Source organism: Zalophus californianus, chromosome 15, assembly GCF_009762305.2.
Source record: "Zalophus californianus isolate mZalCal1 chromosome 15, mZalCal1.pri.v2, whole genome shotgun sequence".
In the NCBI taxonomy this organism is placed as follows: domain Eukaryota; kingdom Metazoa; phylum Chordata; class Mammalia; order Carnivora; family Otariidae; genus Zalophus; species Zalophus californianus.
Window position 1 is genome coordinate 58,073,091 of NC_045609.1, and position 25,755 is coordinate 58,098,845.

The window sequence follows — 25,755 nt, forward strand, 5'->3', positions numbered from 1 at the left end:
TTTGTGCAGCCCAGGTGGGGGGAAGGGGCAGGGAGCAAACAGGAAGAGAGGAGAAGCTGCAGTCCAGCTGCCGTACTTGGATTCGGGCCATGAGGACATGCAGCTCATGGAGTCCACACAGGGCAGAGTCTCAGGAGGCCACCAGTTCACCGGGCAGAAGTTGGGTCCCCTCCAGGCCGCAGAGGAGAGCCACTGTGCTGGTCACTCTAGGGCTCCCACGTGTGAGGCGCTGTGCTCACGGAGGCCCCAGAATTCCCATTTCATGGACGAGGGGCACGGAGGCTTGGAGAAGGGGTAGCGGAGGTCATGCAGCCAGTGAGCAGGTTGGTGGGGCCCCCTCCCCAGCACTGTCCTACGCCTCCTTAAGGAGTTTACTGTCCGGGGTGTGCTGGGGAGCGAATCCTGAGATACTGGTCAGACTCTGCTCTAGCTCCCCATCTTTCTGCCTGCAGAGGTGAGCGGCTCTACACCCCACAGGGTTGCCTTGACCAGGGCCTCAGCAAAACTACGGGGGCCGGGGGGACATCTGTCACTGCAGCGTGCTCCCAGAGAGCTGAGTGCTCCCTCCCAGACCCTGAAACACTTTGCATTCAGAAGAGGCTGCCGCGGGAGCCTGCAAGGGCTGGGGAGTTTGGGGTTTGCCTTCTTCTTTTGACAGTCTGGACATCGCTCTTGTCTTTGGCACCTTTCCCATTTCCCCAGAATCCTCAAGGATTAAAGATCACATCTGCAAATATTTTCAGGTAACACACTTTCTTGCTATGCTTTGGACTGCCTGGAATTAGGAGCTCCTTTGTTCTCTGCCCATTAGCTAGCAGGCCATTCCTCTTGTTAGAGGAAAAAAGCACCCAAGAGTTGAGTTTCTGTACTGCCATGACATCTGTCCATATTCTAGAAACCCGCTATTAGAAGTGCACCTTAAAATTGGGAGAGTATGCAGAGAAGGTGCGTCTGAGCAGGAGAGCCTTCCGCGGATCCTTCTACTCATGACCGAGACACCCCTCCGCACGTCAGGTTTACACTGTGTGCGAAACTATGCTGGAGTCTGATGCAGGATGCTCGCCCCAGTGTTACAATATTGAAAAATTCGGGGGATTGGTTCAACTAGACATGTCAACATCATGCAGCTACTAAAAATTAAGGGACAACAGTAGGTGACAGAAGCGGGTACCCTAAGCAGCAGTGGGCATCTAGACTTACTTTCCCCCGCTTTGTGCTCTTCTGTGTTTTCCACAACTGATGTTAAATTTCCATTCGTAAAGTCAAGATATTAAGGAGGCATGTGGTCCCAGTCACCTCAGGTGACTGTCCCTCACTGCCACGTCTGAGGACATTAGTGTGAGGTGTGGTTCTGCCCCCACTTCACCCCCACCAGCTGTCTCCTTAACAGAAAAGAGTCTCTGCATGAATTCTGGCTCAAGACTGAAGACATGGAAGGCCCAGCTACTGTCAACACGTCAGAAACGCTGCCTGGGCGCCTCCTCCTGCCACGGTGCTTCTCTCCTACCCGCGGCAGACGCTCCCCAGTCCCACGGCTCAGGTGCCCTGACCTGCGGTGGGAGCTTCTGCGTGACAGGAGAGGGGCCGTCCCCCTGAGGCAGTGGTTCTCAACCCAGGGCACGTAGGGATCGGCTGGGGAGTTTTTATAAACCTCTGCTTGGGATCCAGAGGACCAAGGGACACAGATCTCTGAGGTGGGGCTGAGGCAGGAGTCGAGATGGAGCAGGGTGCGGATGGACCAGGACTTCTATGCACCAGGAAGAGCCCAGGAGCCCAGGCACGTTTGGCTTGAACAACAGTGACCACAACCAGCATTTATTGAGCACCTGCCGTGTGCCGGGCAGCCCTCACAACCACCCCGAGAGGTAGGTGCTATCCCTCTGAATGTGGGGGAAACGGCTGTAGAGTATAGGAAACCCGCCCAGAGCTGCAGAGAGGAAGCGGCCCACCCAGCCAAGGCAGCACCTTGCATCTGGGGAGGGAAACGGCTTCCCGAGGAAGCTCTCTCTCCACTCCAAGGAAAGCATAAAGGAGGTATCTTCAGACGCCCGCAAGCCCCGGGGGACTTCCTGTCTCCTGGGGATCAAGGGAGAGGCAGCTCTGAAAGCAGATGCCCTAGTTCTAACCTCACAGCCACTGTTGTTTTAAGGAGACCAAGGGACTCCCCTGGCCTCCCTCCTCCCCCAAAGAGAAGGATTTGGGGGTTTGGAGTACCTGGAGGGGAGCCTAGTCTAGGTGGTTTCTTTAAGAGAGCCAGGGGTCTCTTTAAGAGAGCCAGGGGGCTGTCTTAAAGAAAGGCCCCTGGCTCTCTTAGGCTCTCTAGCGGCTGCTCTGCAGGGGGCCGGGGTGCACAGCCAGACTGCAGTGCCCTGGCCTAGAGCAAGGGGAGGCGGGAGGTCTCCCACAGGCGCCGGGCCAGCTCGCCGGCCTGCTGCACCAGCACGTCTGTGGGGATGACCGACAGGTGGAGGGCCAGCAGCTCGTGGCACTTGACGGCCTCAGCGGGGTGGCCCTTGCTATAGTAGCGCAGGAGCTTCCTGGAAGAAGGGGGGCGGGATTCAGGAAAGGGCCCCAGCAGCCCTCCCAGACGCAGGCGCCCCTCCTGGCACGGCACGGACACTGTCACCTCGCGAGGCCCTAGCACCTGGCCAACCTCATGAGGCTTGGCCCTGGGCTGCACAGTCTACCCCTTTGGGTTCCCAGCCCTGCGTGGGGCCTGCCGATGGCCCTGTCCAGGCCACGGGAAGCCACAGAGCTGGCAGGGAAGCCCGAGGGCCCGGCACGGATACTGGCAGGTGCTGCCAACAGTGTGGCAGCCAGAGATGGGCAGAAACCCGGGCATGCTCCCACCCACCCCCCTCACTGAACACGGGGCTGGGCAGCAAAGAGCTTCCACCAAGGGCTTCTTGGGGGCGTTCCTGGAGCAGGAGCTGCTCCCCATGGGGAAGTGGCACTTGCTGGGCACCCACTGTTCCCAGCAGCCTTGTGAATCGGGGTCACCTGTAGTAGTCTCCTCCCAGCACGCCGATGGAGGCCGAGTCATCCGAGAGGACAGGCACCTCTATTATCTGGAGTTTGTACCCCTGCGGAAGAGGAAGAAGGTCTTACAGGGGCAGGTGGTGGCGTGGTGGAATGAACACGAGCCTGAGTCAGACACCATGTTCAAGGCCTGGCTCAGCCCCGCGTGCTGGGTGCTTGCTGCTTGGACCTCTTTTTACCTCGTTTTCTCAACTGTGAAGTGGGACTAACAGTAACCTCCCAGCGAACACTGGAGGCGATGTATATAAAGCTCTGAGTGTCCTGCCTAGTACACACGTGGTAGTTCTCACTCCCATCAGGGCATGGACCTGGCGCAGGGACCCGCAGGAGCTCAGAAGGGCTGCCAGGAGGGCGACCCTGGGAGGTGGCATGCAGGGTCTTGAAGGGCTAGGCATTATCAAATGGCCCAAGTCTCTGCTGTGAAAGCAACCACAATCTCCAGGGCAGGAGGAGGAGAAGGGGGGGCGCCTGGGTGGCTCAGTCGGTTGAGCCAGGGTCCTGAGATCGAGTCCCACGTCGGGCTCCCTGATCGGCAGGGAGTCTGCTTCTCCCCCTGCCCCCCATTCATGCTCTCTCTCTCTCTCTCTGCTCTCTCTCAAATAAATAAAATCTTAAAAAAAAAAAGAGGAAAAGGAGGAGAGGAAATTAAGATGCGCTGGGCAGCCACTGTGCATCGGGCAGGGTCATGGGGCTCGTCTCCATGCTCATGTGGGCACCGTGGGGCCTGTCCTGCAGGCAAGGAGGTGTACTCAGCGTGCCAGGTGGCTGCCCAAGACGGCACAGGGCAGGCAGCCTCCACAGCTGGCTCTGCCCCCCACAGCCCTACGGCAGTCTCGTCACTCCACTGGGCCAGCCACACACACAAAGCCCGGCCTCTCCCTAGAAGCTAAGGTAAAGGTCGTAGACACATCCTGCGCTCAGAGCACAGACGAGAGCCTGTCGGCCAGGAGAGCTGAGCCTGGGTTCTGGCTTCTTCATTTATGACCTTGGTGGCCCTGGCCACAGAGTTTGATCTCCAGGCATCAGTGTCTCTATCTGTAAAATGGGGCCAACGATCCCTGCTCCAACCATGGCACAGGCTGGGAGGACGGGAGGTTGTGAGAGACCCAGGAAGCAGCCTGTACTCTGGAAGGTGCTGGCCATCGCTGTCGGGGCAGAGCGAAGGAGGGCTGCTGCCAGGGAGAGGGCAGGGCCTGGTAGGGGTGTAGAGGGCATGAGGGGCAGAAGGAATGGAGAGAGCTGGAACACGGACTCAAAGTGACAAGTGAGGAGAAAACAAAGAGGTAACAGGAAAGAAAGAGGAGAGAGAGAGAGAGAGAAACAGGCAGCGAGCTCCCATGACCTGTGCTTACACTGGAGTAACAGTGAGGTCTAGAGCGAGAAGTACCAGGCCAGGAGGCCGTACTGTCCTCTTCACCTTGCGCAGGTTGCTACACGGCTCTGAACCTCGGTTTATTGGCCTCTACAATGGGAACGACAGCATGCTGTGCTCTGTAAGCGCGGCTGGTGACGCAGGAGCAGGCGTGAGCAGCTGCTCTCGAGGGGCATGCGTCCATGTGTTCGCGTGCGACCTGGACACCGCCTTGAGTGACAGCACGAGTCGTTCAGACACCTGCTGGAGGGGTCACAAAGCGCCCCTGAACACAGGACCCCTGAGGTTGGGTGCCCACGGCTGTGCCTCCCTGTCAGCTCCACTAGGGACGAGAAGAGATGAGAGACAGATTGAACGCAGTGCAGAAGAAAGGGGTCCGGGAGTGAGCAGAGAGGAAAGCATTTCGGGACAGTCCTGCCCCGGGACCTGGCCGCACCCACCATCTCGTTCTCGAACCACAGGAAGTAGGAGAAGCAGAAGTCGCCCTCCCGGAACAGCAGCGTGCTGTAGCCCTTCTGCAGGCATCTGCGCGCCAGCCGGATCAGACACCAGACCTGGGGACAGGTGGAGAGTGTGCTGGTGGCGGCCCCGATGGCCTCCCCAGGGCCCGCGGCAACGGCCCTCTCCCCACAGGGGGCCCAAGGCTCGGGCTCCCAGCTCTGGAAGAAAAGCACTTGGAGGAGGAGCTCCTGGAAGGCCAGCGGCTGCTCCCCCTCACCTGTTTCCTGTGAGCCGGGGCATGGCCTGGGTCAGAGCAAGAGCTCAAAAGTAAATCATCATCGGGTGGGTGTGTGGACTACCCCTCCTCAGTTACTGTGACAATAAAATACACGTAAAAACCCTTCACATAACTTGACTACGCACGGAGGCCGTAACATAGTAAACTGATCATTCAGCCCAGAAAACAGCCAAGCACGTTGTTAGTTAACACAACAGGAGACGAGGGTGTGGCCACCTGGAAACCCCGCCTGCTGTCCAGGGCCACCCGCCCACCGGTCCCCTCCAGGGGCGTAGGCTCTATGCCAGGAAGGTGCTGTGGGGGGTGTGAGCACAGAGGACCCTGAACCAGGCATGGGCTCTCTCCAGGGCTGAAGTCCCAACCATGGCTAATCCAAGGGCTTCCGTTCCAGGCCTGTGACCTGCCCGAGGGAAGAGAGCAGGGACAGCCTGACTCCTCCATTCCCCAGGGCTGGAAAAGGCCTGATGAGCTCTCGCACCAAAAAGCTTAGCGGAAGGCATACATGATTCACGGCAAACCTGACCACAGCATAATGTCTAATTACATCTGCAAACAAATACGTGGATTTGCTGTATTTTCAGGAAAGCAATTTGACAACGTGTATCAATAACCTTAAAAACATTCCTCCCATTTGACTAAGTATTCCATTTCTGGGAATCCATATTGAGAAAATAATCAGAGATGAGGACAAAGATGGATGCGCAAAGGTGTGTGAGGCAGAATTATTTATGACCGTGAAAGCCTGGAAACAATCTAACTGTTCAACATTGGGGAGATGGCTAAGGAAATTATGATGGACTATTGTGGACTTGTTAAAAATCATGTTTATAAAGAATTAATGACATGAGGAAATGCATCAGATAGAAAGCAAAAACGTGGGTAAACACAATTGCATCCACGGAATGATCCGAGATTATGACCAATGGCAAAAAAACTGCACAGAAAAACAATGCAAAGAAATGCAGCCAGAGAACCCCTAACAATCTCCAGAAAGATGGTTGGAGAGGCTGGTACCAGCAACTGCTCCATGAATTCTGTTGATCTTCCATGCCATACTGTGCTGAGTATTTAACCTGGAGCATCTCACAAGTCTGTGATTGTTGTCCGCTGGGGACGTCAAAAGTATCACCAGCCTCTTGCACAGATGAGCACACAGACACTCCGACTAAGTAATGCCCTGGGGCCACACGGCCGGGGAAAGGCAGAGCCCACCCCACCTTTTGTCACCCTCTTGGTTTTAACTATTAGCGTGTACTTTAGACGAATCTAACAGATGTTTACACCAGACTACCTACCACATGTATAGTATATAAATATACACATACTAGTTTGCCATGAAATAGTCTATTAATAAAGAGAATACAAGAACCCCCAGCGAATGTTTCTTTAGTACAAACCACCTAGTGTTAAATCCTGTATCCAAACTGAATGACCTTGTGTTTCTTCTTTCCATTTGAGTTCATTCAACAAATTCTTATTGGGATTTATTTATGACAAGCACAATGTTAGGCCCTGGCCATTTCCCCCTCTGACCTCACTGCCCAGACGTGCTCCTTCAGGCACATTAGAAGACACCCAGGAAGGTGCCCCCTGACATCGACTGAGGCCCATGTGGCCCCGGGTGCCAGGACCCTAGAGTGACGAGGCCCAGCTGCTATCCTTAGGAGCCTGCAGACCAGCTGGGTGCAGACACTGACAGAAGAGTACAGTAGGGTTAGGGCAGGGTGTGCTCAAGGCCTCGGGGGAGCCCCAAGGGTGGGGGGCATCAGTCTTTCCTAGACAGGGGTCAGGCCAGCATGTCTCATCTGACGGGGGTGAAGAGGACCCGGGCCGAGCAATGGTTACCTTGGTTCTGATGAAGGTGGCCAGTGGCCCCCTGCCCAGCTCTGACGAAATCCTTTTACTGCTGCTGAGGGAAGGTGCCACCATCTGGCCGGCCGTGCGGTCCACATAGATGAAATGCACCAAGCCCGGGAAGTCTTCTAGGTAGGTGAAGGTCGGAGTTAAGGTGCTCATAAAGCCAGGGACCAGGGAGAGTGCTACTCTGTCCTCCACCTAGGCTTCTGGCAAGGCTAAGCAGTGGGGTCCGGAGGCCAGGCCCGCCATGCCCACCTCGCCCCACAGCTGCCATGTCAGCCAACCTCCCAGGGCCCCCGTTCTTCCAGGCCTCTTTACCTCTGAAGCCCCAACCGTGTGAAATTCTCCAATGCAAGTACAATGATCCCTGGACACTGGCACATCTAACCTGGGGAGTTCTAGACCCAACAGGAATAGTGAATGTTCTTTTTTCATCATTTTCATGAGCGAAGAGTTTAGATCACACACACAGTGAGGCTGGTGTGAGAGCAGACCTACCTACAGGCCTATGAATGAGCCCAGCTGACCGTCCAACCCACACACCTCGGTGTGGTTTTGTTTCTCTCTCCACACTTCACCTTCTGAAGCTGGAAGGTTCCCACTGGAAAGGGAACAGCCAACATGGCAGGGTGGTGGCTGGTGGCTAAAGGGGGCCTCTGTCATCCCTTTCACCTGCATACTGAGACCTTAATACAGGAAAAGCTGCTTTATATAAAGTTCCAAAGCAAATCAGTATTCGATAAAACTAGTGTTCCATAATAAAAGGGTCAAACAGGTCTTGGATAGGGTTTTTTAAAGAAGGATAAACATTTTTGGTGTAGGCCTTCTCAGAGCCTTCACGTTCCACCGTGTACTGTGACATCTAAGGAGGACACAGCCTCTCTAGCCCACCTGAGCCCAGGACCCCTGCCCCTCCTGGAGTAGCTGTTACCCCTTTGCTGGCTGGACAATGTCAACATAATCCCCAAAGCTTTTATGAAGTCACTGAGGGACAGCAGGGATTTGTGAAATTTCAGTCCTGGGGCATTCCTACAGACGACACACCCATGACGGTATCTCCTATTCTTCAGAGAAAAGATGCTGAGGTGGTGGAATGTATCTGCTCCCTCCCAAGAGCCCAGGGTCCTGCAGAGTGGGCAGGCGCGGGGGACACGCAGACACGAGGGGCTCGGGCATGAGGATATGACACCATGGTGACGTTCCTCCTACTCTTCACCAACAAGAAGTCCTTCCAGTCCATCAGCTTCTCTCTGCCGGGGAAGCAGGGGAGGCGGGTGGGGTGCAGTGCCTCAGCCCCTGCTCTGGCTAGTGGGGGCCACCCCCATACTTACTGCATGACGGCCTGCACCTGGCCCTGTAGCTGCTGGGGCAGATGGGGGCCCCCCCGGCCTGGAGCTGTGGTCAGGAAGCTGAGACGGTAGATGGCACAAAGCTGCCGCTTCACCTTCCCACACGCCTGGAGCAGCCTGGCATCAGAGAGGAGGGGAGCGTGACAGCGGGAAGGGCCCTGGAGGGGGGCTGTCCGCATGTGCGCTGGGGACACACACACCTAGGACCGCACTTCACCCCACGGGTCACCTCCCGACCGCTGGCAGACACAGCTGCTGAAGCACACCCCTGCCCTCAGAGGCACCGGAGGCAGCTCCCCGGGTTTCCCCCGGTGTGGGGCGCGGTACTCGGGTGGAAGCTCCTGGAATCTCGCCCCACCCCCATGGTTTATTTTATGGAGAAATGAGAGGAAGAGCACCCTTCAGGGCCGAGGCTGGGCGGGAACGTGAGTCCTCTGCCCCACGTTAAGTCCTCAAGGCCCTCTCCTCCACCTGCAGCCCCTCTGCCTCCCAGCCTTCCTCCAGCGTCTGCGGGCTGGACTCGGCTCTCTGGAAAGCCCCTTGCCCTCCTGAGCGCCTTCCTGAGCATCCTCTCCCTCTTGGCCTGGAGGAACCTGCCCCTCTGTCCAAATGATTCCCCCCCATCCTCAGAGCCCACCACTCACTCCCAGGATGATCCGGGTTCGCTCCTGGAGAAAGCCTTGCTCTTGAACTCCAGCCAGGTGCTCTGGAGGACAGGGGACAGGTTGGCTTCGTGCTGACGGCCCCACAGTGAGGTCCAGAGGAGACCCTTGCGATGTCGGGCTTGGTGAGGGACCCACACCTCTCGCCCGCTTGAGTATTTAGGCTCAGCACGCAGCTGCCCTCACACAGTCAAGCTGGCTCTCTGGCAGGTCCCCCCAGCTCTCCATACCCCTCCATACATACCGTTCTCTTCAGTCAGCGGTTCTTTAAAGAGCAGTTTTTGTGCAGCAAACACGGGGCTCACTGCCGAGCTGGCAGAGACGTGTAAACTAATGCTGTCAGAGGGACAGGCGAGGGCCCCAAACAGGAGGACGCGGAGCAGGCACTGGGGTGCTGAGGTGCGGCCCTGGCAAGCTCCTTAAAGGGGGACTTTACACCCGACCCCCACGCTCACCATGATGGCCTGAGGCACTCCTCGCTCTGCCTCCTCCAACCATTCTTCTCATTTTCAGACGCACGTGTGTGGCAGCCACAGTGAATCTCGGGTCCTCAGATGACCCAAGCTCCACCAGCTGCTTCCCCTGGGTGACCTACCCCTCCCGAACTCCGTGGAGGCCCCCGGCGGAGACTGTGCGTTTCTACTGTCTAGGCCCCTCCAGCCTCATCTCCAACCTGGGCCGTGAGGGGTGCTGGGCGCAGGCTGCCGGCCTTCACGGCGCCCTAGAGTCAGGCTCTGCTCCTGCCACTCGCCTGCCCAGGAATCTGTGCCCTGGTTTCCTCACATAAAACACGGGATTTTGAATTCACGTTCTGCCACACTCACATCAAAATGCTCTGAAAATACTAACTTTCTGCTATCACTTCGTGATGGGGGAAACAAGGATCATGGGCCCACGGTGGGGCCACCCCCGCAGTGTGGACAGAACAGACCCTGCCACCCCGGCCCTGCTTCCTCTCCCAGAGGCCGCCGTATCTGGGAACTCGGCCTCACCTGAATCTCTTGCCCCCCGCGATTCTTGACAAACTTGTCCATCCTCTGCCGCAGGTCGCCCATGAAGGGGTGGGACCGCAGGGTGCTCCCGGCCTCCTGCCCCTCCTTCAGCTTCTTCTCCAGTAGGGAAAACCCGTCCAGCAGCTGGTACAGGACGAGGGCCAGGGGGGTGCTGGGGCCCTAAGGGAAGAAGCGCAGGGCAGGATGAATAGGGGCAGCGTGCAGGAAGGTGTCCAGGCTGGGGCACCGCCAAGGGAGGAGGGGGTCGCTCCTACCTTGGTTAGGAGTACCATGTTGATGCCCGGCCACAGAGGCAGGCAGTAGGCAGTGTGGGGCACCATGGGGCAGTGGCTCTCCTTCACGTTGGCATCTAGGAAAATCCTTCTGGGGCCGGAAGCGACTGGGGAGGGACGGACCAGCGTCTGGAGGCTGTCTTCAGCTATCTGCGGAGAAGAAGAGCCGTCCGTGGGAGGGCTGGGGCCGGGGGGGGGGGGGGGGAGCCGCCTGGCCTCTGCCTCACGCACCCACCCATGGTTGCCTATTTGCTGTCTCCCCTGTGAACCATGGGGTAAACACTTTAGCTCCACGAAATCCAGTTCTTCAATTCCTGCGCTGTTACCACGGCCTCAGCAGCTCCCCTGTCTCCTCGGAGCCATTCTACCCGGAGTCAGGACTGGGTGGCAAGCAGGGGCCGTGAGGAACAGGAACTGGGGTGGGTGGTAGAAAAGTGACTTAAAGGGCAGGAAAGGTTGGGGGTGGGGGGAGCTCTGTCCCAGGCCTTCACTCGGACAAAGGCATGTCAATATCGCTGTCATTCTACCCACCCTGAGAACATCCGGACCGCTGGTCCCATGGGGGAAACTGAGGCGTGGAAGGACTAAATGAGCAAGACTCTAGCCTTACTAAATAAGTAAGAAGGGCTTTGGAAGGAAAAAGTAGAGAATTGAGGAAATCACCAGAGATGCCACGAGACCTTCTCTATCAGGATGGCACTGCAGTGTGAGAACAGCCAAAAAACTAGCAACAACGTACTAGCTGTTGTGCGGATCTGTTAAATAAGTTTGACAGAGGCACGTGACGGACTCTTATTCCTTACAGACCAGTGCGGAGTAAATGGAAAAATGCTCAAGGAAAACAGTGTAACGAAGGACATTAGGATTCAAATTTGGTAAAAGAAAAAAATACACGTAACGTATAAATATACATACATACACGGATACGTACGTATACGAATGTAAAATCAGAGAGAAGACAGAAACACCCCAAAATCTTAATAGTAGTTAGCATCTGGGGGAAGGATTAAGAGTGACTGAGTGATTTTCATTCCTTTTCATACTTTTGTATTCCCCAATTTTTCTACAATGAATATACTTACGTTCTAATTTAAAAAGTCATCACAAATTAAGTGGGACTTTCAGTTCCAAAAACAGTGAGGAGGGTGGGATTCCTCAGGAGTTGAGGTCGCCCTCCGCCCACCCCCCGCCCTCCTGGCCCCGGCCTCTGGGATGAGCTCTGTGCCCCGCACTGACCAGCCCTGAGGCGGCAGCAGGAGGGCCTGTGCGGAGTTGCGGGGAGCAGACACCTCAGAGTCCCCAGTGCCCACCGGAGCGTCTCCGATCAGCCAGTGCCCGGTAGACCGTCCCTCCCCAGGAGGAGGGAAGGAGAGACTCACCTGGACCTGGGGAGCATCGGTGGGTGGGGTGCCCTCATCTAGCCAGACGGTGCTACCTACAGAACACAGGTGATAACATAAATAACGTGAAAACGTGAACAACGGCTCAGCAGTGTGTCAGGAGGGGAGGGTGGGGCAGAGTACCTGGCAGGGGCGAGGGCACTTAGTAGGGGCTGGAGCAGCACTGCCCTGCTCATCTGACCCCAAGCTGGAAGTGCAGGGTGCGCTCTGCAGTCCCAGGCTAGAGCAGCCTGGGCAAGAGAAGCTCCCCGCAAGGCCAGCTGCTGGGGGCAGGCTCCTGAGGATGTAGCTGGCAGTGGCGGGGGGAGGGGCATGCCCCTCCTTGGCCCCCTGAACCCCTCCTCGATTCCACCCTCGGGTCCCTCCCTGTCTACCATGGTGCCTCTCTCCCAGAAGGCAGCACACTTATTCAATCAGCAAACCTTTACTGAGCACCTACTCTGTGCAGGGAATTGAGCAGCTTTCCTTTCCCAGCAGAGCTCCCAGAAACTTACTGAACCCACTACATATTTGAAATATTACATGTTTGTAATAATATTGTTCTCCCTTATATCTCATTGCAAAGAGCCATCATTTGTAATCATGTTTCTCTAGGGAAGCCTGTTGATAGATACATGTGAACACCTGATTTACAAATGAATGAGTACAACTCAAGCCATTTGTAAGCGGTGAATTCCAGGCACTGGGAAATGGCATTATTTACAGCTCTGAGGCATGAAAACTAACCACTGAGAAAGAGGCCAGGAGGGAGGTTGTGATGAATGAGGGAAGGGAGCAGTAAGAAGAAAAAGGAGCTTTGGTGATCACCCCAAAGCAGTGTCTCTTGGTGTGTTCTGGGCTCACGGAGAGCTTAGGGACGAGAGGACAGCCACGGACCCCGGGGCCCACAGGAATGTGTAAATCTACAGGAGCGGGTGTGGGGTCTCAGGGGTCCCAGGCTCCTCGAAGCCCAACCATGGACTTCAAGAACATCTAACCCACTGGTTTTCAACTGCGGCTGCACATGAGACCTTTTGAAAATCTTGATGCCCAGGTCACATCCCAGATCCCTTAGGTCCCAATCTCTGGCACAGGCAGGCCTGGCTTCGGGAGTTTTTAAAGACTCCTCGGTAAGCCCACTGTGCAGCAGGGTTTAGAGCCACTGCGCTAACCTAGATCTGCGCGTAGGGCTGGCTCCCCCACTGATGCTCACTGGCCTCACGGGGCAAGTTTCTAGAAGTATTCTTACCTGGGTCCTTCACAGACTGTAGCTTCACTGGTCTGGCTGAAGCGGCCTGGCTGGTTCTCACGTGCAGCCAGGGTGGAGAACCAGTGGCTTAAGGACACCACACGGTAAATTCCTTTCAAAACTCAGTCCCTGAGAAGCGTCTTCTCCCGAACCCCTGGCCTTCCTCTATTAGGTGACGTGAGCCATACGATCCTTCCTTCCCCCCAAGAGCTTCAGAGGTGAGTGTGACACCCATTTAGAGGGACTACAACAGTACGGATTTTGGCTTATCTTTTTCTTCAGCACTGTTGTCTGTTGTTTTGTTAGCAACGTTTTGAATATTTTTCATTTCTTTTGTTTACCCACCCACATTGTCCGGAAAAACAGGTGAAGTATAGAAACTGAATATGTACATTTTAAACCATTATACTTGAAATCAAATGATTATTATTTAATTTTAGTTACGCATTGACTGATTTAAAAAAAAAGGGCGGAGAATACCCCTATGGGAGATGACTTTTTAAATGAAATCAGCTTGTCACACAGCTTTAGGAATCATTTGAGTGGTTGAGCTTCCATTCAGGCTGGAGCTGGCGAGAGTGGGGGTGCAGAGGAGGACCTGCCGGCAGCAGCATCCTCTGCTCTAGCCCCCTCCTCTGGCTCCTCCCCAGGCCTCACCTGAGCTGTGCTCCCTGGGGGAAGGAGCTGGTGTGAAGTACTCCTCAGGGAGGGAGAAGCTGTCGGTCTCCTGGGAGGGAGAAGAGGGCATCTTGGGCCGAGGGCTGGGAGAGCGTCTCCTAAGGGCTCCACCCTGGGCCCCGCTCCCCTCCACACACGGTTGCTGCAGAACTCCTCCTGGCCCGGGCTGTGGAAGCAGGGCCCCAGGCCTGCTGCACGGGGATGCTCTGGCTGCTCCACGGCTTCTGTGGGGAAGGCTGCCGTCAGCAAGGGAGACCTAGTCAGAGCTCCTCTTCTGCTCTACTCCTCCCCGCCTCCCCACGGAGCCCAGTGCTTCCGCCCACAGCCCTCCACCCCCTGCGCCTGCTGCCACCACGCAGCCCTGGGGGGGCGCGTCCTCACTTTCCAGCCAGGTTTCAACGCTAGGTGGCCTAGTCTTTCTCCAGAACCGCTGAAATTCCTGAAATTCCAACACACTGGCAACCGAGCCGCTGCCGATAATGGGGATGGTGTGGGCAAGGATGGTGGCACCCACCGAGCACCCCAGGCACCGCCGGCCAACTGTCCCCTACTCCTCCGAACAACCCTTGTCCCATTGCACAAATAAGGGAATCGAGGCCTAGAGCGGCAGGGACTCCAAAAATCTGCCCTTCTCACTGACTAAACCACATGCATTCTAGAATTCCTGTTGCATCCGAACACAGCAGGAAGCCAAAAGCCTGCCCAGAACGGTGATACAGAAACACAGCCTCCCCAGGTGGTCTGCCCAGCACTCTGCAGACTGGGTTTTGGAACTGCCCGGGGAGCTGGCCCAAGACCTGAGGGTCGTCGTCCTCCGCTGTGGTCTCGCTGGGGTAGCGCTCCTGGACCAGGAGGATGAGGGCGAGGAGGTCAGCTGGGCGCAGGGAACTGGCACTGTGGCTGCAGAGAGAGCAGCCGGCTGTCAGCGCACACTGGCGCCCCCTGCAGGTAACAGCGGGCGCGGGGCAGACAGGTTAAGGGAGTTTGGAGCAGGGTCCCGGCTCTCAAGGAATTTATGAACGTGTCAGCTGGCTTAATCCTTCTTGGAGAAAGGCAAGGTACAAATAAAATTAAGCAGTTCATTAATTTTTAAAATAAAACTTGGTGTATTAAAGAAAAAAAAAGCCCATCAATGAGAAACCACTGGGGACCAGTCACAGCCTATGGGGAACTTCTAGAATTCAGATTCGGAGACAGTGTTCCAGAAAGACCTAATTCAGAGAAGGGAATGAACTGAGAGGGTCAAGAACTGAAGAGTTAAGGAGGCTTCAGGGAAGAGACGGGTCTTGAAGATCTTCTTGGCTAGGGAGATGGTGCTTTATAGGTAGAGGGAATAAAGGGCCAGGGCGGGGGGCGGGGAGGCAGGGGTGTGGGCCACCGCCTCCTGGGACCGGGGCTCACCTGGAGTAGAAGGCCAGCAGCTTGGAGTGTACGAGCAGGAAGGCGTGCAGGGCCTCCTCGCCGGCCCTCTCGGGGCTGGAGTTCACGGCCTGGATGACATGCCGCTCCAGGGCCTCTATGCATAGCTCACAGAGCTGAGGGTGAATCAATCGCTCCACAGCCTGGCGGGCAGGGAAAGGAAGCCGTGTCACCGACCACCCTCCCCTGCTCCAGGCCCTGGCTGGTGGGTACACTCGCTCAGTCCACGCTGAACGCATGCTATGTGCCAGACACTTGGGAACAGGGCGACTTGGGCCAGCCTTCCTGGGGCTTATGGTCTGGTCACTAGACTCTAGTGGATGAGACAGACACTATGCCAGGAAAGAGACAAGAGAAATGCCAACTCGAGTAAGTGCTGTGTAGGAAACACCTGGTACTGAACAGCACCTACTTGGGTAGGGTGTCCGAGGATAATGTCCTTGAGGAAGTCACCTCTAAATTGATATCTAAAGAACAAGAAATCCTGTAAGAGAGAGTGGAGGGGGAGAATGCTGCGAGCCGAGAAAAGAGCATATGCAAAGGCCCTGAGTTGGGAAGAGAGTTCACAGTGGTGCTGTCCAATGGATCTATAAGGCAAGCCCTACGCATAATTTAAAATTTGCTAGTAACTACATTTAAAGAGTAAAAAGAAATAGGGGAAATTAATTTTAATATTTATTTTATCCAATATACCTAAAATCTTATCATTTCAATATACAATATAAAAGCATTATTAATGGATGTTTGACACTCTTTTTTTCTACTAAGACACCAAAATCCAGTGTATATTCTACATGTACAGCATAACTCAATTTGGACAAACTAGATTTCAAATGTTCAATAGCCAAATGTAGCTAATGACTACCGAACTGCACAGAATTAAACATCCAGTGCTCCTGACAGGGAAAGAAGTCCTGGGAGGCCAGGGCGCAGTGAGTAAGGGCAGAGGGGCATGAGCTGGGGTGAGTCCCGCAGTGGCAGGTCATACAGGGCCTGGTCGGTTCCGGAAGGAGTGTGGATTTTAAGTTAACTGCATTAGACCATCTCCTACAAGAAGCCTTTCCTGATGTCTCAGAAAGAGCTGGTAATGCCATCCCTCGTGCCATCGTGGATTCGGATGGGAAACCCAATAAGGCAGCACCCAGGATGCTTTCTTATGCTTTCAGGCATATATGTACGGCCGATATCCTCTCAAGGGCAGTGATGGTATCTTCACTCATCTCTGTTCCTGAAGCCTGGCACACCTCTTAGCATACAGTAGGTAGTACACATTCATCAGAGGAGTGAGGGAGCGGGTGTTGCTTATTTTTCACTACTGTCCATGCTAGTTTCAGCTCAATATAATTTGGCGGGGGGCGATCAGAATTGAGGGAGCTATCTTCAGAATTTCCATAATTTACTGTGAGCCCCAAACTGCATTAAAAAGCCTGTTTTATCTAGGGTCTCACTGTTTTATTGTAGGGAGCCCCATCAGAGTATCGAACCCACCATGAGGCCACAAAGAACAACCTTCTAAAATAAGAGTCTGAGGGTCTGTGACCTCACTCATGATGCGGCGGGTGGTGTGTGTGTGTCAAAACTTGGCCTTAAAGCTCCTCAGCCCTCTGACCTGACACTCCTGTGGCCCGAGACCTCCCGCGCCCAGTAGTCACCTCCACAGCGAAGCACTGCTCCTGCTCCCGCAGGCGGCCATATGTCCACAGCAGGCTCTGGAAATGCTCCCACACCTGGATGCGCAGCTCAAGGTCTGGGGGCCGCAGCCTGGGGGCAGAGCAGGAGAGACCCTGAGAAAGCTGCCTGTCCCCACCTTCAACCAAAGGAGCAGAGTTACCGTCAGGGCTGGGCAAGCTCGTGTGACTTGAGGCGACAAGCAGGAGAGCCCTCCGAGCATGGAAGGGCTGGTCCAGGCTGCACCCTGGCCATGGAGGGGGAGCACAGGACCAGGAAGTAGGCGCCCAAGCAAACACTTCACCTCTCAGTTTCCTTCCTACACGGACATACGACACGAGGTCAGCTAGAGAGTCTCCAGGAAGGAGCCAGGGGCGGAGTACAAATGAGCAGCTTCACAGAGGCCGGCCACCTGCTGCACGGCCTGAGCGGGCGCTTGGCAGAGGACCCAAAGGGGACCGAGACGAGGACTCACTCCTTTCGGATGAGCTGGCCATCCACGGTGACCAGCCCGAAGTGCACCTCGAACAGGTACTTGAGCACGCACAGCTTCTGCCGCAGGTCACCCTCGCCCTCCGTGTGGTCTCCATTGATGGCAATGAACAGGCATTCTCCAAACTGTAGGCGGAGGGAGCTGGTGTCAGCCAGCCCCAGGGGACCCCTCACCTGGCCTGATCCTGGAGGAGATCGAGGGGAGGCCTAGGTCCCAGGGGATTTTGATAGGGCGGTTTCTGCCTTCTAAAGGAGTCTGAAGTTCAAGGTAAGGGCGAGGCATGTGGACAGATAGCCCACGGCACTGAGGGAAGAGGAACATGGGCTCAGGGGTTACACACTCACCAGGTGAAGGACGTACAGATAGTTGTCATTTTCCGTTGAGAAGCACGTGTATGTATCTGAGAGCTTCTCCAGCATGGTCATGGAGGAGATGATGACTGGGGCCAGGAGGGTGCTGAGCTGGTCCTCCATGGCAGGAAGCTGCAAGAGGGGAAGAAAGTAACAGCGCTTGGAGTGCCAGACCCCGGTGACAAAGGAATGGACAAGACCCAGGCCTCGCTAGCAAGGGCATCCGTAGTTTTAGACCTGCCTGGAAGGTACCACCGCCCTGACAGGGAAGGAGGCAAGAGGAGACTGCACCCAGCACCTGAGTGGTAGTGAGAAAAGGCTGGGAAGGGTCAGCCAGCTACCTGTGCCGTTCTGCCTCTGAATCCAGAAGGAAGCATTAAGGACTTAGGCCACATCTCCACAGTGGAACGTGTGGGGCATTTAATGGAGAACTGACCGACTCTAAGGACGTTCTCTACGTGTCCTAAAGTCCATGCTTTTTGTTGCAGTTAGGTCTACTTCCGGGGAATGTATCCTAAGGACAATGATCGGGGATAGGCCAAAGATGCGCACAAAGATGCTCACTACAGCATAACGCATGGCAGCAAGCAACTGTAAAAACTTGAAATGCTCTGCACCAGCGAAACAGTTAAGGAAATAACAGCTCAGCTAAATGACGGAAGAAGGTAAAGCCACCTAAAATAGGGGAATGTTTCAATGACATGGAAGATTCTTCTGATGTTAAAAAAAATTGTTGTGAGTGATATTTTAAAATGCATAAAAAAAAACCAAGTATTGAAAACATATGAAGAAAGTCAATGCAATGCTGCTAAAGTTATTCCTTCTGGCTGAGAGAGTATGAGACTTCCCCCACTTTTTATGCTTCTATACTGCCCCCATTTCCATAACAAGCCAACCTTCACTTTTAGGAGCTCTTCCTCCAACCAGTCTCTCCGCCCTCCAAAATCAGGAACAAAACAAACAGAACCAAAGAGAAACTGGACAAATTTGCTGACAATCCGCAAATAAAACTGCATAAAGCCAGCAGAATGGGAACCACTCAAACCCTCCTCAATGGAAGGGGAAAAGAGAACAGCTGATCTTCCCCACACTGATCTCGGGAGACCTGACTGCAATATGGAGAAAGCCGAATCCCGACTTTGAGCTTGTGAAATCTGAAAGGAGAGGAGTCAGACCTTGCCTTGAAAAGAAAAACAGGCAACCAACCAGGGGCAACATGCAGCATTTACAACAGGAGCGGGACGCAACGCTGTGGTGAGGATTTCCTTCCAACCTCCTCAGCGCTCAGGAGCCGAGATGAGTCTAGCTTTAGCAGTGGCTCCTGCCCACCCCCTGGGCCCAGCTCAGATGGCCCCTCTCCTGACCATCCCGGCCACCCTGCCCCCGTCACTCCTTACCTTCCTCGGCACATTTAACATCCCTTTGACTCATGTGTTTATTTCCACCCCGTTCACTGTCTTTCCTCCTCCCTCTGTAGCCCTAAGTTCTACGAGAGCAGATCATGTTGCTATGGTCACTGCTTCACCCCCAGAGCCTGGTGCATAGTAGGTTCTCAGTTAATATTCACTGAATGAGTATCCCTCCACGGAAGCAAACATTTGTTCAACTGCTCATGTGCCACAATTTTCTTGAACTGTCATGGACAGATTATGTTAACAGAAAGTCATTTAAAAATCTAGATTGTGTACAGCAACTCATTTTTTAAGTAGTGGCTTTTTCGGCAGGCGTTGCGAGATTTTTTTTTTTTTAAAGGTTGGGAAGATGAAAATATTTGGCATAGGCAGAGTGTAAAGGAATTACTATTACTTGGAATTATAAAGTGGTACATTATCTTTGAATGGCTTTTGAATCAATGTCTCTGTTTATAGGAAATTATCCTAAGGAAACGAGATGTGGGATCAAATTCAAGCATGAATGTTCCCTACAGCAATAATTTTAGCAAACTAAAAACAATATACATGTCCAGTATGGGAAAAATGGTCAGATAAATGGTACATTTATTTATACACTGGAATATACTGCTTCCATTAAGATTTATGCTTTTGAGATTATTTAACAAAAAAGAATAATGCTTTTGATATAATGGCAAGTGGATAAACAGAAAATAGAACTGTAAATGTGGTATGATCCCAACTACATATAAAAGATAAAGACCCAAAGGAAATATATAGAAGAGCTAATGGCTCTGGTACTAGAATTATGGGTCATTTAAAAACGATTTCTATTTCCCAATTTCCTACAATTGTCATGTTATTTATAGAATCGGGGAAAAAAATAAGTGTTGTGTACGTAAAAATAAAACTTTAGTAGACATTTTTTCTTTAGTCACTTAGGAACTGAAAAATCAGGATTTTGTTCCTTTATAAGGCTTTTAATAAAGAGGAAGATAAACACGATCAGATAACTTGCTTCTTTTGCTTGTTTTATTCATTCATTCACCGATATACTGAGTGCCTTTCTGTCAATATTATGGCACGTTCTGGGGATACAGAGGTCTACTGATTGTTGGTTTCTTCAACTGGCCTGATTGAAATAGAAGTTTAAGAACAAAAATATTAAAACTTTATGTTTTGGGGCGCCTGGGTGGCTCAGTTGGTTAAGCATTCAACTCTTGATTTCAGCTCAGGTCATGATCTCGGGGTCCCAAGACAGCCCCGTGTCAGGCTCTGTGCTCAGCAGGAAGGCTGCCTGAGATTCTCTCCCTCTCCCTCTCCTTCTGCCCCCTCCCCTCTTGCACTCTCTCTCTAAAATAACTCATCTTTAAAAAAGAAAAAAAGAACTATATGTATTGACTGCTAAAAATAAAAGAGCCTCATAGATAGACTTGTTTTTTAGCTTAAAAAAAACCACTAGAATGTCATGATCTCTGATATCTTTATTCCTAAAGACTGTGACAAGAATATTGGTGATGTTGGGTGGATTAAGCTGCTCATGCAGAACTGGCTCAGCTGGTGATTACACCCAATAGAGCGAGAAGGGGCTGGCAGGCCACCCGTCAGGGCTGCGGCAGAAATGCCAGAACTCTCTCTACTGCTTTCCCTGAAGAAATGTTTAATCCAAAATTCACCTGGAGAAAATTTTCAAAATAAATCACTCCTTTCAAACAAAGAGTAGAAATTATGAGTGAAAATGACAACTATCTCCGAGCTGTAATATTTCCAGGGTCACTCTGGATGTCCATATGCAAAAGATAAACCTTCATCCATACTTTACATCATATACAAAAATTCAAAGGGGATCTTTAGACCTAATATAAAAGTGGAAACTATGAAACGTCCGGAAGAAGATATAGGGAAAACTCTGTGATCTAGGGTTGGACAAAGATTTCTTAGATATGACACCAAAAGCATGATTCCCTAAAAGCAAAAAATGGATACACTGGAGTTATCAAAATGAAAAACTTCCACTCTTTACAAAATACCAGTTAACGGATGTGAAGACGACACACAGACTGGAAGAAAATATTTGCAAAACACTTACCAAATAAAGGACTTGCATCCAAACTATGTAACACTATCAAAACTCGGTAAGAATCCTAAGAAATAACCTCCCCAACAAAAAGACGGGCAAAATGTGAACCGACTTCAATGAAAAAAGACAGAGGACAAATAAGCACATGAAATGATGTCAAAATCAGCCAATAGGACATGAAAATTATGAGGACAATGAGATTCCAAGAGATACCTATTAGAATGGCTAAAATTAAAAAGACCACAGCCAAGTGTTAGCGAGGGTATGGAAGGGGAACCCTCCTACATGCGTAGTGCGCTGGATACGCTACAACCCCTCTGGCCAAGCCTGGCAGTTGCTTACAAAGTTTAGCATACACCTCCACAATCTAGCCCTTCTACCCCAGCTATCGACCCAAGAAAAGTGAAAGGCGACGTTCATACAAAGACCTGCACATGAATGTTCACATCTGCTTTATTGGGAAGAGTGAAAAATGGGCCACAGTTACCATCAGCAGGTGCACAGATACACCACCCATGGTGTGCTGATACCACAGACTACCTCCCGCTCAGCAGGGACAAGGAACACACTACTGATACCTGCTGCAACATGGATAAATCTCAAAATTATGCTGAGCTAGAAGCCAGACCAAAACCGCTTTGAGTATATACTGTATGACTTCATTTACCTAAAAGCCTAAAAAATACAAAGTCCTCTATTGTGACAGAAAGCAGACTGGTGATTGCCTAGATTGGGGAAGGTGGGGCAGGGGTCACAAACTTGTGGGATGACAAATGTATTTTATTGATTGTGACAGAATCACAGACCGCACCCTTTGAGAATGTTCAGTGTACGGTATGTCCATTATACCTCAACGTAGCTGTTTAAAAAAAATTGATGTGTTAAGCTTATGCTAAACTTTTTAGGGAGAGAAAACGAGGACACCAAATTTCTCTGTCGTGTGGTTTAAACTCTACCTCCTCCTCCTGCTCTCATTTAGCCTGATGAGCCCTGGTGGAGTAGGGGTGAAGTCACTAACTCGAGAGCATCAAGAGGCCAACCTCTGAGGACGAGCAGCTGGGTGTGCAGGGCTCTGGACCGCACGCACCACCCTGTTAGTTCCTCAGGCTGGGCCAGGAGCGGGTGGGCAGGTTCTCCCGCCTCCAGGTACTTCTGGGCTGTTGTTCCCTCCCAACCCCCTCCTGCCCTGCACTCACCTCTTCTCCCTCAAACCCGAACTTCAGCCGCAGACTCTCTGCAAACTCCTCGTCTGTCCAGTAGAAGAGGACCTCTGCACCTTCTGTGGCCACTAAGACGCACTTCATCTGCCAGGGAGAAGCAAGGTCAAGGTCACCTCCCAGCCCCTTTATCCAGAAGCTCAGCCTGAGTAACAAAGAGGATCATAACCCCAGCAAACACCTACTGAGCCCTCACAGGGCACCGGGCTCCATGACAGGGGCCTTCCTGCTCTTATTTTGTCACACCCTCACAACCAGCTGAGGAGGTAGGAATCTTTAGTTACTCCCACTTTCTAGAGCAGGACTTCTCACAGCTTGGAGCTCCTGGGATCTAAACCCAGGCCTAAGGCCGGGGCTCTTGCCTCTGTTTTCCAGTGCCTCTCGCCAGATCGTCAGACTCATCATGGGCCCACCTACACCAAGCATATGGAAGGACCCGGCTCCTGATCTGGACAGAGGATCAACTCCCCAAGAGGGGCAGGCAGTATGGTGGCTCATGGCCCTCAGTGCCTGGTCTAGGTGGAAGGAGGCTAATGCACCTCTCGCCAGGCAGTTCAGAAATGTGTTTCTCCTCGAGGCAAAAACAGTTCCAGAAGACAAGCTTCAAAGCCCCCAGGAGTGGGTTCAGCATGACATAACGTCATTCACAAGTTCCTTCTGCTCTGGGTGGAAACACCGGCTGCCTAACCTTGTCCACAGTTCACGCTCACACTTTTTTGGCTTCCTCAGCCACATCCCCCTGGATCTTTGGCCCTCCCAAACCGCCTTCCCCACCACCCACACATGCACCTTCTGTGCCACACATTTTAATGCCTGATTATACAAAATGTGTCTCATTATTCATCAGTGGGGAGAGTCTTAGCCCAGAGCGTCCCACACTGTGCCTTTCATTCCCTGGGGGGTGGGGGGGGCAGTAAGACATTGATCCTCTCAACCTGGGGGCAGCCTGACCAAGCCAGGTGAGGTCCGAGTTCTCAGGTCAGCTGCTTGCAGATGAGCAAACCCCAGGCAGGGGCTTCACATCTTCTCTTGTACCTCAGTGCGCCACACGGACAAGATCGCGTTGTACGTGTGCCGAGACATGACAATGACCAGAAAACTCTGCTCTGACTGCCCCATAAGGGGATGTCCAGTTTCAAAGAGGATCACAGCATCTTGAGGCCTCAGACTCAGTGACACTCTCCCGGATCCCCTAGGCGCCCAGTGTGGTGGCACTTAATGAATTCCTCCCCAATCTCCGGGGGGGGGTTTATCAACTCCGAGCACCTGGCCTCAAGGTGGTTCCTCCACAGTGAACAAAGAATGCAGCCTATTCCCGTGGAATTGCTCAACACCAGGCAGAGATGGGGAGAGCAAACAAGTGTGAGGCAAAGGCTGCTGGCTGAGGGCAGGTGACGTGCAAGAGGCGGCTCTGGGACTCCCAGGTGAGTGTGCCAAAGACAGGGGCTCGAGGGGCAGGCCTGATGGGAAGGGAGCGTGTGTGCAGGGCAACGGTGGGCTACAGCATGGAGGGTGGTCGGCAGCGGACAGCCCCCTGTAGGCTGGGAAGCCTGTGGGGAGTGACGTGCTGGGTGCAAGTGGGTGAGGTTAAGGATCCTGGTGTGAGGTAATGGGGGCCCACTCCTTGGGCGGAGGCCAGGAGAGGAAGGGGCCGATGCAAGAGGTGTAGCTTAGGGTGGTAGGCCTTGATGACGGCCCGGAGGCAGGGGAGGAAGGAGCAAACAGGCAAAGGTGACAGGAGCAGGCAGAGCTGGGGCAGGGGGTGGGGGGACAGGGAAGGCTCAGTCCGCTGCCTGCCCTGGTGTGTGCCACCCGTTGCCCCAGAGCGGGCCCGGAGTGAGTGCCGTCTGCCTCCGTTCTGCCCCCAGGGCAGGCAGGATCATCCACCTTGGCAAGGGGCACCGCCAAGCCCCCACACAGCCGGAGGTTCACAAAGGGCTGCAGGAGGCACACTCGACGACCAGCTCACGGAGAGCAGCACGGCATCTCGTGTCCTGAAAATGCTTAACACAGAGAGGTCATGAGGGCAAGCAGAGCCTCTCATCTGACTGCTGTCCATTTCTGGGAGCACCAGCTGATGAAGGACTCAGTGGTCACATGTCTCCCTCCCGCCTGTAGGCAGTCAGCTCAGAACATACACCCCACAGCCGGAGGCGCGGGCGCCCTGTATCCCTACCCCCGGCCCTTCCCGCAACACGAACCCGCCAGCACAGTCCTTTCGACATAGCAGGGGCCCACAAGCATTAACTCCCACCTCCTGTTTCCTTCCCGGCACTCTCATTTTACCGTGGGTCACTCAGAGCCCTGGTGTGGTCAGCAAACCCGCCCTGATCAGCGCCAATGGGCTTGGTAGGAGTGACTGGGGAGACAGCACAGCACACCCCAGACCCACAGGGAAGCAGGCCCAGAAGGGAGGGGACCTCCTGGGACGATGAAGGAAACGAAAAAAGGCACCAGAGACCTGGTTCTAGTTTCGACTTGGCCAAGGCAACTCTCTGAGTCTCAAACCTCTGCTCTACCTCCCTACAGGGTTATAGGGAAAAACAGAAGAACCGGGCGGGAAGCACTTAGCAAACTCTGCTTTCTTACACAGAAGTGGACTTACTTTCCCTTGTTATTTCCCAGCTTCTCTTTGTAAACTGGCTCCAGAATCATTCACATTTTGATGATAAAAGGCAGGAATAACATAAAGCTGTAACCTAATCCGGAAACCAAACGTTGTAAGCAAATAAGAGGCAAGAAAGGATAGTTAGGGGTTCAGCATCTTTTGCCGCATAACTGAGACTAGCTACATCACCGGCATGACGGGCCTTAATGACAAATTCCCAGAAAAGTGGAAATGCTTTTCTTAGGTTCTACTGTTGTTGGAAAGCGAACCTTGCCTGTGGTGTCATTTTGTGATTTCCCTGTTCTCCTCTATCCTGCTCTAAAGAGGCCCCACAGGCCTCACTGGAGCTCCAGATGGCGCGGGGCCAACCTGGGGAAAACCCCCGGCCCCATTTTCACCACCTTCCCCAGCAAACCGCCCTCAGGCCGCCGCGCCCGCCTCCCAGCAGCTCTGTTTCGGGGCGCTCGGCTCCGTCCAGGTCCCGGCCTTGCCCCTGCTGGGCTGGACGACCCGGGAGAGAGAATCCGCGGGGCGCCCGCCCCATGGCGCCTTCCTGTGTGCCCCGCACTCCACAGTTTATGCAGCACCCCCAAGCCCCCGCGAAGCTCACAGCTACCCTGGGAAGAAGGCCCGGCTGGGGGCGCCCGCCCCACTCCGTGGCTGCAGAAACCTAGGCTCCGAGAGGTGAAGCGGGGGTCCCCCGGCCAGAAGGGCGGGGTCTGTGCGGCCGAGGTGGGGCCCGCCCCCACTTCCGGGAGGGCCGCGTGGGGATGGGGGAGGCAGGAAGCCCCGCCGCCCACGGAGGGGTGGTGCGCGGAGCGGTGCGCGGACGGAAGGCGAGGCCCACGTACCTGCTCCCCGCCCTACACCGCCCAGCCAACCGGGCCCCGCGGGCGCGCTTCCGGGTGCGACCACGTGAC

General features: G+C 53.8%; 1 protein-coding gene across 21 annotated transcripts; it reads right to left on the reverse strand.

The window, feature by feature from the left end:
- Nucleotides 1-18: 18 nt before the first annotated feature.
- On the reverse strand, nt 19-25,735 carry HPS1 (HPS1 biogenesis of lysosomal organelles complex 3 subunit 1). 21 transcript variants are annotated; one of them, XR_003519072.2, is made up of 22 exons: nt 25,452-25,665; nt 24,833-24,926; nt 24,115-24,230; nt 22,207-22,314; nt 17,534-17,671; nt 17,172-17,314; nt 16,681-16,789; nt 15,011-15,171; nt 14,407-14,509; nt 13,747-13,833; nt 13,589-13,658; nt 11,683-11,738; nt 10,286-10,453; nt 10,011-10,190; nt 9,001-9,062; nt 8,339-8,473; nt 8,192-8,257; nt 6,996-7,140; nt 4,852-4,965; nt 4,392-4,733; nt 3,001-3,083; nt 2,483-2,537 (listed from the first exon to the last, which is right to left on the reverse strand). XR_003519072.2 is itself a non-coding variant. In XM_027589032.2 (21 exons), the coding sequence occupies exons 4-21, from the start codon at nt 22,312-22,314 to the stop codon at nt 2,375-2,377; spliced, it is 2,091 nt and encodes a 696-aa protein (XP_027444833.2). In that variant the 5' UTR covers nt 24,115-24,230; nt 24,833-24,926; nt 25,687-25,727; the 3' UTR covers nt 19-2,374. The 21 variants fall into 21 exon arrangements, 18 of the variants coding, with proteins under 18 accessions (XP_027444833.2, XP_027444861.2, XP_027444780.2 ...); XM_027589032.2 differs by lacking the exons at nt 4,392-4,733; nt 25,452-25,665 and adding an exon at nt 25,687-25,727 and having other exon boundaries at nt 19-2,537; XM_027589060.2 differs by lacking the exon at nt 4,392-4,733 and having other exon boundaries at nt 19-2,537; nt 25,506-25,665.
- Between the last annotated feature and the right edge of the window lie 20 nt (nt 25,736-25,755).